This window comes from Bison bison, unplaced genomic scaffold, assembly GCF_000754665.1.
Source record: "Bison bison bison isolate TAMUID 2011002044 unplaced genomic scaffold, Bison_UMD1.0 scf7180017851975, whole genome shotgun sequence".
NCBI lineage: Eukaryota > Metazoa > Chordata > Mammalia > Artiodactyla > Bovidae > Bison > Bison bison.
The window spans coordinates 31,342-44,526 of NW_011482548.1; the positions used below are offsets into that span (position 1 = coordinate 31,342).

At 43.4% G+C, this 13,185-nt stretch overlaps 1 protein-coding gene across 1 annotated transcript in view; it reads right to left on the reverse strand.

The window, feature by feature from the left end:
- Positions 1 to 8,694: 8,694 nt before the first annotated feature.
- Positions 8,695 to 13,185, reverse strand: part of LOC104997508 — a 5,062-nt gene continuing 571 nt past the window's right edge. Inside the window, exons 2-3 of the mRNA XM_010852301.1 lie at positions 12,485 to 12,631; positions 8,695 to 9,113 (exon numbers count right to left, since the gene is read on the reverse strand). Coding sequence (XP_010850603.1) covers positions 8,899 to 9,113; positions 12,485 to 12,631 — 362 coding nt within the window. The 3' untranslated portion in view covers positions 8,695 to 8,898. The remainder of the gene's footprint in view (positions 9,114 to 12,484; positions 12,632 to 13,185) is intronic.

The following is a 13,185-nucleotide window of genomic DNA, read 5'->3' on the forward strand; positions in this document are numbered from 1 at the left end:
GCTTTCTTTATAGTCCAACTCTCACATCCACACATGACTACTGGAAAAATCATAGCCTTGACTAGACGGACCTTTGTTGACAAAGTGATGTCTCTGCTCTTTAATATGCAAAATCTAGGTTGGTCATAACTTTTCTTTCCATAAGCAAGCGTCTTTGAATTTCATGGCTGTAGTCACCATCTGCAGATTGTGGAGCCCCCAAAAATAAATTCTGTCACTGTTTCCATTTTTTCCCCATCTATTTGCCAAGAAGTGATGGGGCCAGAAAACAAAGATCATGGCATCTGGTCACATCACTTCATGGCAAATAGATGGGGAAACAGTGGAAGCAGTGAGATACTTTATTTTTCTGGGCTTCAAAATCACTGCAGATGGTGACTGCAGCCATGAAATTAAAAGACGCTTACTCCTTGGAAGGTAAGTTAGGACCAACCTAGACAGTATATTAAAAAGCAGAGACATCACTTTGTCAACAAAGGTCCACCTAGTCAAGGCTATGGTTTTTCCAGTAGCCATGTATGGATGTTAGAGTTGGACTATAAAGAAAGCTGAGTGCTGAAGAATTGATGCTTTTGAACTGTGGTGTTGGAGAAAACTCTTGAGAGTCCCCGGGACTACAAGGAGATCCAACCAGTCCATCCTAAAGGAGATCAGTCCTGGGTGTTCATTGGAAGGACTGATGTTGAAGCTGAAACTCCAATACTTTGGCCACCTGATGCAAAGGGCCGACTCATTTGAAAAGACCCAGATGCTGGGAAAGATTGAGGGCAGTCGGAGAAGAGGACGACAGAGAATGAGATGGTTGGATGACATCACTGACTCAATCGACATGAGTTTGGGTAAACTCCGGGAGCTGGTGATGGACAGGGAGGCCTGGCATGCCGTGGTTCATGGGGTCGCAAAGACTCAGACACCACTGAGTGACTGAACTGAACTGAACTGATGGGGCCAGATGCCATGATCTTAGTTTTCTGAATGTTGACTTTTAAGCCAACTTTTTCACTCTCCTCTTTCACTTTCATCAAGAAGCTCTTTAGTTCTTCTTCGTTTTCTGCCATAAGGGTGGTGTCATCTGCATATCTGAGGTTATTGATATTTTCTCCCAGCAATTTTGATTCCAGCTTGTGCTTCATCCAGTCCAGCGTTTCTCATGATGTACTCTGCATATAAGTTAAATAAGGAGGGTGACCATATACAGCCTTGATGTACTCCTTTGCTGATTTGGAAGCAGATGGACCTAACAGAAGCAGAAGATATTAAGAAGAGGTGGCAAGAATACACAGAAGAATTATACAAAAAAGATCTTAAAGACCCAGATAATCATAATGGTGTGATCACTCACCTAGAGCCAGACATCCTGGAATGTGAAGTCAAGTGGGCCTTAGGAAGCATTACTGCCAATAAAGCTAGTGGAGGTGATGGAATTCCAGTTGAGCTATTTCAAATCCTAAAAGATGATGCTGTGAAAGTGCTACACTCAATATGCCAGCAAATCTGGAAAACTCAGCAGTGGCCACAGGACTGGAAAATGTCAGTTTTCATTCCAAATAGAATGTGCTCTGATTTTATTTGTGAAATATAAAGTAAAACTCTTTCAATCCCACCTTTATGTCTATAGGTGGCAATTTGTGATGCTTTTGGAACTGAAGACAAAGGACTTCTTGATAAAATTATGTAGAATTCCATAAAGAGAAAAGAATTCTTTGTGGATTCATGTTCAGTCACATTATTTGTAGAATTCATTCTTTATGGAATGTTCAGTCACAACGTATCCAAACAAAATGAAATATATTTCACTACCCTTACAAAATTGAGGATGTAGCATCACCAATGCAATAGTCTCTAAAATCTTAATAAATTTCAGGCCAGAGTCTCCATCTCTCTATCTATGGAATGAAACCTTGTGATTTTTAAATCCTTAAGAGGCTGAAAGCTATGCAATTTTTGATCCTACCTCTAAAATTCATTAATATAATAAATTGTTTGTTGTTGTTGTTTATTTAAGTTGTGTCCAACTCTTAGTGAACCCATTGGACTGTAGCCTTCAGGCTCCTCTGTCCATGAGATTTCACAGGCAAGAATATCTGAGTGAGTTGCCATTTCCTTCTCCAGGGGAATATAATAAATAATAATAATAATTTAAAAATTGACCTAAAGATTTACCTAATGATTGACCTAATGATTTAAATGCCAGAAAAATTCCTATTTGACATACTATCATAATGAAAATGCACTTTGGACCCCAAAATGGTGCATATTTCCATGATATTTCTACACTTCTTTTTGGCCTTGTGAGAAACATGAAATAGCGGAATTTAGAAGTTAAATGATGAAGTTATTTTATAGATTAATCATAATACCTTTCTTTTGTGCATTTTTATCATTAAAAATAGACTTTCATAAGCTTTATCTCTTTAGCAATTTCATAATCTAGACAAGCGTAGTTATCACTATTCCAGCTTCAATAGTTAAGAAACAGAAGCATGGGGGTGTAAGTTCACGCATATTGTATAACCATAGGCTTTAGCGTGGGGATCGTTTGGTTCCTTGTGCAATATTCACTGCCTACATACCTGGTCATAATTTAAACTCTACTGTCCTAATGTATTAATCATATATTGTCACACTTTTGTTACCTTGTCACTTAACTAACAGACTCTTAACACCAGTACCCCAACATCTGGGAACTCCTTAGCAGGAGAAGCTTCATCATTAGTTGGTTGATATCAACATTCTATACATTGGGCTTCCCTGATGGCTCAGCAGGTAAAGATTCCACCTGCAACGCAGGAGACACAGGAGATAATGCAGGTTTGATCCCAAGGCCAGGAAGATCCCCTGGAGGAGAGCATGGCAACCCACTCCGGTATTCTTGCCTGGAGAATCCCATGAACAGAGAAGCCTGGTGGGCTAGTATGGGCTTGCAAAAGAATCAGAAACAACTGAAGTGACTGAGTATACATACAATATTCTATACATTAAGGATGTGACTGTAATCACTAGAAGACCCTATAAAAGGACAAGGCCTTCCCTCTGTCCCATTCTTAGCAAGCTTAATCCAGTCGTCTATTACTTTAGAACCTGTAAGGAGAATTCCGTTCTTTAAAAAAAATAAGCATTAATTTGCCCATTGATTATGACCTTGGTTTCTGTATCTGAGTAAGGGAATCAATAAGAGTTTCCTCAAGGGATTATTTGGGGACTATAAATAAGGGAAGTAAAACTCCAGATGCCACGTTTGCAATAAGGCATATTTGATAGATAATAGCCACCTGCTGGGGACAGCCCAATGAACTGGAGGTCTGCTGCAGCCTCCTGAAAGAACAGGCTGTTGCTCTTTTGATTGTCAACGACAGCAAGGCACTGGAGCTTCCAGGTACCAAAACTCTGCAGCACGAGGAGGGAGTGTCTTTCCCCTTTTCACTGGTTGGCAATCCAGGTGGAAGAGGAAACAGACACAGACATGAAAACTGTTAGAGACGGTGAGACACGAAAGTCAGAGGAAGGCAAGTCAACCTACCTAAAGATTATGGCATTCCTGAGAAGGAAACAGAATTTTCAGAGAAGATGTAATGTGAGCTAGAGGGAAGGAATTTATTAATCAACACGTGTGACATTTCAGATGAATAAGCGCTAGAGATCTGCTATTCAAACTGTGCCTGCCGTCAACGATGATACATTGTACTCTTAATATATATATGGTAGATATGATGCTAAGTGTTTTTATCATAATAAAATTACTTTTTAAAAAGGAAATAGTGCTAAAATACAATTTAAAAATAGTTTATAAAGTAGAAAATTAATGAAATAAGCCAGTTGATAAGACTTACCAATTTTCAGGTAAAACCAATTAAATGAGAATTGCAGTTACATATCTCTTAATGAAATGTTGAAAGCATAAACAAAAAGAAATGAAAGCCTACAAAAATCAGGAATCCTGTTAGAGAACAAAAGCAGACCTGCCTTATGTATCTCTCACACAATTCTAAATGCTAGATGAGGAACTGGCACCTTTGAGATTTAAAGAGGAAAACTGTTGCAATGCTTTGGTTCCGTAACTGATTATCTCTTATGGGTTTAAAAAAGAAAGAAAGAAAATCATTCTAAAATATTCAAGGAATCAGAAAATATTACATCCAAATGCTATTTTTGAAAATGTTGTAAAATTTACCTTTTTTTCTATCCTACAGTGCCTGTTTGTTTGTTTTTAAGAAAAGGAATACCAGATGTTATTTTCCACCTTTAGATTTGCCATTTTCAAACTCATTTTCAGGTGTCCTTGTAACAAAGGACAGAAAGCAGGACCTTCAATGTTAAAACTATGTGGCTTTGCCATTCTGTTGGTTCAGGAAGTAACAGCTACTAGCGAAAAGTATTTAGTGGTTGGCTAAATTCATCTTTTCCCTCTCCAAGTCATGCTTAGGTTCATACTTATGTTTTCTCTGTCCAAACTAGCTTTTCACTTTTACTGAAGCGTTTCTTACTCATCATATGTCTATTTCACCACACAGAGTGTTTCATAATCTCCCTTTTATTCCTGAAGAAATAAGCAGAATTTTCAGCCTTCGGTATCCCGATGGAATTATCTCACACTCCCATAAAAGCCATAGTGAGAGTCTTGATTATCTATAATAAGACCAATTTCTCTGTTCCTCAGAGGCTTCCGTCCTCTTCCATCAGAGGCTTCATCAGCTGGCTTCCACCAAACCAGCTGGCTTGGTTCCCAGCTACATGAATTACATCAACACAGCCCTTGCGTGTAGACTAAGTGAAATAATACACTGGGTCCCCACCACCTGACTTTGGCTGAGGGCAGTTGTTCTTATTTGTGGCTAAGGATTCTTGCCACAATATCCATTTGAAGTGATCTTCCCACTGACTTCCTCTCATCCTAGAATCCATCTGGTGTGTCTTTCTTTTGTATTTATTCCTGCTGTAGTGTGCTGTTGTGCTGTCATGTCTGACTCTTTGTGACCCCACGGACTGTAGCCCACCATGGTCCTCTGTCCATGGGATTTCCCAGGCAAGCATACTGGAGTAGGTTGCCATTTCCTCCTTCCAGGCGATCTTCCTGACTCAGGGATCAAACCTGCATCTCCCACATTAGCAGGCAGATTCTTTACCACTAAGCCATCGGGAACTTCAGTTAAAGAGCGACTGGTCAGCATAACCAGCCTCCTTTCCTCCAAGCCCTGAAAAGTCCTTTGGGCTTTCTTTTCACTATCCTAACTCAATTCTTCAGTTACTTCCTATAATCCCCCATTTTACACAAACCCCCTGTACAGCTAGCCCGATCCTCGGTTAAGCCAGGGAGAAAGTTGGGGCGATTATTTACTATTTCTTAACATCTTACACCAAACTCTTATCTCATGTGTCTTGCAGGTCTTTTTTCTCTTCCAGGCTCAACATGATTCTTTGCAGGGGAGCACACCAAGCCCATACAGTCACTTTTCCTTTGTCTCCCGAGGTTCTCAAATAACTGATGGAAATAGGTCTCCAGAAGAGCTGTCTGTTTCATGGTCTTCACCAGCTGTGGTCATGCTACTTGCTTCCCAGGATGAATTACTCATTCACACAATCACAAGTCGCTGGGCTCAGGACATTTTTGCCCACTGTGCTCATCAAGAGTTACCCAGGGCATCAACACAGTCATCACTGGAGTTGAGACTAGATTTCAAGTACCGGCCTTCCTACAAGTGCTGCTTGTACTCACACACTCAGATCCACAGTCATCGGGGACTCACAGGGCCGCAAGCCTTCCAGCCCGGAAAGCCCTTGTCCAGGGCTTGTTGAGAAGCCTGTCCCAGTTAGTGCTGCCAGGAAACATCCTGAGAAAGGAATGTGTGTCGTCTTAGGTAGAGCAAAGTTGTGTAAGGCAGAAAAGCCCACACCCACACCTTGAGACTTCTGGCTCAAAGTAAGCTGGGTCAGGGTCCTGGCATGTCACCTGATCGCCACGTCATCTAGGTTGGCTCAACAAACTCTGCTCTTAATTTGTCCTACAATGAGGCAGACATGAGAACTACCCATTACAGGAGCCTTGGATAGACAGGCAGGAAGTAGCTCCTAGCTTTCCTAGAGGAGCTCTCAAAACTCAGAGAAGGGAGGAAGCTGCTGGAAGAGAAACAACAGACCCTCTGAGGCCTTCTTGTTCTCCCGAAAGCTTCACCACAGTGCCCACTGAGGCATGTGTGCTCAGTTGGGTCTGACTCTTGGCAACTCCATGGGCTGTAGCCCTCCAGGCTCCTCTGTCCATGGGATTCTCCAAGCAAAAATACTGGAGTGGGTTGCCATTTCCTTCTCCAGGGGATCTTCCTGACCCAGGGCTGGAACCCAGGTCTCCTACATTGTAGGTGGGGTCTTTACCTTTTGAGCCACCAGGGAAGCCCATGCCCACTTGTCCACATAGGCCTAACAGAACCATTCCATCAGTCCCCTGTGGAACGCACCCCTGCCCCTGGCTGCTGGGGTCAATCCCATCTCCGCTGTAAAAGTAACACTGATGTGACTCATGTGACCCCAGGAAACCTCTCTGGTCCATCAAGAAAGATGCTGTGTTAATGAACTCAATTTCTCTTCATTAGTGTTAAAGTCAGTGTGTTAATTGCTCAGTCATGTCTGACTCTCTTCATTAGGACAGACTAATTTTAATTTTTGTTTTTACTGCTAAAAGCTTCCCTGGGTCTAGTAAGATATCCTCCTATGACCCAAGAGATAAGGGCAAACCAGCTCAGAGCAGGCCGAACCTGCAGGGCCCTGATGACCACCGCATGTGCGGACAGGAAGGAGAGATTAGGTGTGGCCATTATTAGTCATAGGAAGCCAAATGGGGATGTGAGTGACAGAGCCGGGCCACCCTGGGCTTCCTGATGACCGGGAAGCTCTGGGCGGTGGATGAGCCAGTGGGAGCCGAGTGATCAAAGCCTTCTGGGGGAAGGCTTCTCCAGGTGCAGTGGGCAGAGAGGACACAGTGGGCGAGGGGAGCAGACAGCAGGCAGTCAGGTGTGTTACGACTGGCTCTGCAATGACCCAGAGCAACCTGCTGCCTAAAGGGTCTCTTCCCACCAGGAGTACAGCAGGTGTCTATAAGCCTGGCCAGGCCCGGGGGCCTGTGCTCAATTGCTTCCCTGAAAAGATAGACAAGGTGACTAACAGAGCTGCTGGCTCAGAACTGACCCTGAGGAGCCTGGGGGCTCACGCCCTTGTCTCCAGGCAGAAATGCAAAATCCTCTCTGGATAACATGCTTTACTATTTCATACTCTCAATGCCCAGGAAGTCCTTCCTTATGTTAAATTTATGACTTTCTTGAGGTCGTTTTAAGTCTACTATAGACTGGCTCTGCCTAGGGTTGAAGTAGTCTTTGTTTACACATACATACTTATTTATCCTTGCTAATGCTAAGTGGCTTCAGTCATGTCCAACTCTTTGCAACCCCATGGACTGTAGCCCATCAGGCTCCTCTGTCCGTAGGATTCTCCAGGCAAGAATACTGGAGTAGGTTGCCATTTCCCTTAGGTACATCAATTCTGTCTTTTTAAATGTAAAATTGAAGAGTACTTCAATAACTTCACAGAGTCATTTTTTAAAGATAAAATCACTTAAAATCACCAATAATCTTAACACTGGAAATTAAAATATTTTTGTTTGCTTTTGGACACATTTTTCACAATTAATTTTACATCAAATATACAAAAACTGTATCCTGTTGGCATTATTATGGACAAATAATGCCATTTGTCCAGTTATTTCATCCTTTTTTTTTTTTTAAAATTTCATCCTTTTCTATGGCTAACTTTGACTCTTATTTCTTGTCTCCTCTCTCTTGGAATCCATCAAGTTCCTCCAGGTCCCAGTTGGATGTAGTGAATGCTGCAGGCTTCAAATCCAACATTCCCTAGACCTGTCTAGCCAGCCCCTTGCTCCTCCTGCTCTCCTCGTTCCTGATGTTGCCTGATCCCCAGGACTTTTTCCCTTCCTTCCTTCTCCTCCATCACCAAGGTGTAACCCCAGTCTCAGCAGAAATCCCTTAATTGTTCCCTCTTCAGAGCACTGTCTCCACTGCAGTCACTGACCGTGGCCCCCACTGTCAGGAACATCGCTTCCTTTCCGGCCTCTGGTCTCCCACATTTCCAGTCCAAGCCCAATTCTTTTGTTGGAATGAACGTTCCAACACGCAAGTATGATTATGTTCACACCCCTGGAGCACCTGGGAACCTTGTCTTATTTAGCCGTCCCAAGTCTTTAGTATAATATCTGTTCTTTCTTTGACAACATCACAGGCTCTTCCTGCACCCTCCTCATGTGATACTTGTAATCAGTCCCTCTCTTCTACAGTTATGCTGAGCTTTTCCACATTTTCTTAGCAAATCATTCTTTCAAGATTCTGCAACTTCCTACCAACTGCACCCTTGGCCTGAGAATCTCTGCTTCTCTTTCACTTAACAAACTCCTAATCATACTCCAAAATCCTGCTCAAATTTTCTCAGGAATCCTTTCTTAATTCTATTTGTATTTATCTTCCCCACATGCTGGATACACGCACATTTTAGAATAAGTAGCATCCTGTTGTTTTTATTTATTGAAATATCTTTCTCCCCACATAGTCGTACTTCCAACTCATTACATTTCCCAGTGCCTAGGAACCAAAGGAGGTACTCAAAAATATGTTTAGAATAAAAGAACAAATGATTTGAATGTTTTCATGGGAGAGTTTATTACATCCACATCTACCAGTAAAAACTGTATTGATCTGGAAAGTATTGTATATCTCAAGCTAGCCGTTTTCTCTAAGATCAGGTCAAAAGATCACGTGTGGCAGTTTTCATCTTTTCCTTTGCTGCAGTGAAAGTTTAGATTGGCACCACAGACAAAGCCCCAGTTCCTCTCTGCTCAGCCTTTCAGCTCTTGTCCAAAACACCTGCATTAGGATGGATGGCCCAGGAGGCAGCGGACAGAGTTTTGGCTTCCATGTCAACACCTCTGTTCAAAGGTAAGCAGCAAGCGTCCTTTTTTTTAGAGCAATAGCCTAATTGGAATTCCATGTAATTACAAAATTTTTGACATTTGCCATCGCCTTTTATGCACCTGACAACTTTGAATCCTGGGTCTGTATCTGTATAAAGAAACAGTCAACGTTAGCATCTTAAGACCATCTCAAGAACCAAACACTAGTTATCTTAACCCAAAGGCGTACAGTGGAGGATGGCAAGGGATAGGAAATGGACTTCTTTTGTATACGATCTACCATCAAACTCAGATCCTTGATTCTGGCTTAAAAGTCACCTTCACTCTCCCTGAAAAATGAACTTTCAATTCAGAGGCAACGGGCAAGAGAAATGGTGAGGGATACTTTAGAATACAAAGGTTGTAATTTAAATAATCTAGAAGTTGTGTAGAGGGACAAAGAAGGACTTGCTGAGGCCAAGTGTGAAGTGCCATGGCCTCACGAGACAAGTCCTAAGTGCAGGGGTCCCTGAGGAAAGTGGGCGGAGCCACCCTGTGAGGGGGATGACACACCTGGGCTCGGCAAGCAGGGGCGGCAGAGGGTAGAACTGCAAAGAGTTAAAAAGACGTGCTTTCTCCCCACTGCTGTGAGAGAGTGCCTGGATTTGATACCTTAAACATGAGTCAAGTTACCAGAGTAATTGTATTGATATCTCACTCTGTACTTCAAGTACTGAAATTGGTAAACAAATTTTTCTCTTAAATAATATATTATGGTGCAATGATGAAAGAAAAAGCTGGGAGACTTCCCTGGTGGTACAGTGGTTAGGAATCCAACTTGGCAATGCAGGGACATAGGTTTGATCCCTGGTCTGGGAACTAAGATCCTACCTGCCTCAGAGCAACTAAGCCTCCTGCATGCTGTGACTGAGACCTGACTCAGCCAAAGAAATAAATAAATTAAAAAAAAAGAAAAAGTTGATGAACACAATGAAAGCAGAGGCACAATCTCAGAGACTTAGAAGTAAGTGGGGAAGGTTTCTGATGGATACCATGCCCAGGGTGCTCTGTTTATCACAGGCACTGTCGCTGATGTGAGATTTGACCATTGAGATTTGAAGAGGTGTTACCCTCTCCCTGTCCTAATTTTTGTCATCAATAAGCCTTGATTAGATCAATGAATCAATTGATCAATCAAATTATTTTATCACTTCATTTTCAGAACAATAGTCTTTTTTTTTTTTTTAACCTATAAAAACCTGAATGTAGGGAATTCCCTGGCAGTCCAGTGGTTAGGATTCAGTATTTCCATTGCCAAGGCCCTGAGTTTGATCCCAGGTTGGGGAATTAAGATCCTGCAAGCCATGCAACACAGCCAGCCCCCACCCTGCAAGAAAAAGAAAGAAAGAAACCCTGATACTATCACCATAATCGAAGTCATAAACATATTCATCACCTCCAAAAATTTCCCTCTGTCCCCTTTTGTTTTGTTTTTGTTTCTCTTGTGGTGAGAATATAAGATCTACTCTGTTAACAGCTATTTAAATGCATAGCCCACACCATTAGCTATAGGCTCTATGATGCACAGCACACCTCTAGCATCACTGAAATTTTAATCCTAATGAACAACAGTTCCACTGACTTCGCTACCTGCTTCTTCTGGGAACCCCAGAGACGTTGCTATTGTCTACTCCTCTGTCTTTGATAGTTTTCAATACCCCATAAGGTTCATGGTTTCGAGTTCAAAACTGTAAAATCAAATCCAGGTATATAACTCTGCTTCTTCCAAGAGAGAGAGTTATCTCCTCAGATCTATTATTCATTGAGTTAAACCCCAACACAATCCAAAGATTGTTTGCATTATGGCTTCGATGGCAGATGATCCCAGAATTGTCTCAACGCTGCTGAGAAATGTCATGTTTAGGGTGCCCTGTGCCTAAGGGCACCCTAGGCAGACTAAGCTGTGCAATAGTCATTGTTAGGGATCCCTTTCTTTGGGGGATCCAACACTTTCTACGATGTTCACTCTGTGGCTTTGTCTAGTGTTCAAATCTACTCAATATAATCCTGTCTTAGGGGAGCTACTGTATCCCTCCAAGTGGTCCAGTCTCAGGATGACACAGGTTGCTTGATTTCAGGTTATTCTGGAGCAGGCGTTTGTACTGTCTGGTTGTCCTCTCCAGGTCCTTCCAGTGGGAGACAGAAGCGACACACACCTGTCACCCAACAGAGGAGCTCATTCTCACTGCACCCACACACAGTCCAGACCCCTATTCAATCTGCATCTCTAGTCACCAAAATGAACTATAAAACATTCAGAAAACTAGTGCTCTGAATGGAAACAAGAGAAGATAATATTGCAGGCTCTGGAGGAAGAAGTTCTGAATCCACACGACTTTTCTGCTGCTTAGGTGGCTGTGATTTAAGAAAGAAACTCTTCAAGGAGCTGAGAGTTGCCTGACCTTCAAAAGGAGGTGATAAATCCTATCTTCTAATTGTATGTGAGTTCTAGCAAAGCACCCAGCACATCGCAGGTGCTTATTATACACAAATCATTATCCTATTAATTAAAACAGGTGGGACATACTTTGATCCTAGAAGCCTCCAGCCCTGGAATCTTCTAACCAATCAGTAGGAGCAACCAGAGGAAAGATGGCAGAGTATTTGGAGACCTTTGACTGGCCCAGCGGCTAACAGCTCTGTCATGCCCTGGGGACAGTCCACTTGTTCTTCTCAGTTTACTCATCTGCAAAATGGGGACAATAATAGGGCTTATCTCCTATTGTGAAGATTATAAGCCTATAAGCCTATTGTGAAGATTAAATGAAATTATGGGAAGCAGTTGGAACAGACCCACATTAAGTGAGCAGAATGTAAATATTATCGTTTGTGATAACGTCCTAGTCTTCTGGATTGCCTCCGTAAGTTATAAGGCAAAATGATCCAGTGTCATGAGTCTCCTGTACAATAAAGGCAAGTTCATAACAATATTTTGTACACTGAGCACTGTTTTCATGAAGCAAAACCAACTCACCTGAGTATTGATTCAAGACATCATTACTGAACCTGTAACATGCTAAGTCCTGCTCTGCGTGTTGGGTTTTACACAGCGAACGGGCAGCTGATCTCTAACTCTCTGCTCAGGTTTACGTTCTCCACTCATTTGCATGTGCCTTTGAGACATAGGGCAAGCACACTGGGGACACAAAAGTCATGTGGTCCAGAACCTCCAGCAGGCAGACCACAGTATGTGGACCACTCTGAGAGCACTGCAGTCAGTCTCCAAGCCAACTGTGTCACATTCTGCTTGCACTCTCTTGGCTTGATGCTCCCACGTTTCACGAGATCTTCGGGGGTCCTGCCCTGGGGGCCTGTCATACCCCTCCCTAACCTTCCCCACAGGCAGAGCAGACTAGGTCATGCATGTATTGTCTCAGGACACTCCACCGCTCAGCCCACCCGCCCCCACAGTCACCTCCCATCCATTCTCCCTCTGAAGGTCCTGCCATGGACCGACCCATCCCGGGCTCTGTCACTTACCCGGGAAGGGGGGCTTGCGAGGCACAAGGTAGCGCTTTACTTGGTGGTGAAGTGGGTGAGACCTGTTTGTTCCCCGTCCCAGAGATTCTTCTTGTTTCCTGGGACCTTTGGGGTCCTGGCGGTTAGCATGTGTGACTCTGGAAAGTCCTATTTCAGGGTAAACACACAGCAGAGAATGTTCACAGAGCCAGGAGAGTGAGGGGCTTATACTCCAAGAGACGAGCCGAGAGTGGAAGTGAGAGGGGCGGGGGAATCAGCCATCAATGGTCATGCAGGACGGACATGTCCCAGGCCTGCTGTCCGGCTTAGGTGACAACATGGCCTGTGCACTTCCAAATTTTCTAGGTGGGAAGATCTCATGTTAAGTGTTGTAACCACAGGAAAACGACAGCACAGAGAGCGACACAGAAGCTCTGGGAGGCACAGAGGTGTCCATCCCCTTGGCCATGGGGACAGGGCCACGGGTATTTGCACACGTCCAAACTTAAGTAGGTGCAGCACCCTGTGTGAGGACCATACCTCAACAAAGCTGCAGGAACAGAAAGGGGAGGATGGATGTAGTGGGCTGGAAGAGGGGCAAACGTGACCTGTGTGTGTGAGAGGCAGAGACAGAGATGAGCCGTGTCTGAAATGGGAAGTGGCGGAACCTGAGTCCCCATGGAAGTTAAGCTGAGCAGCTGCCAGGCTGTCACCAAGGTAGT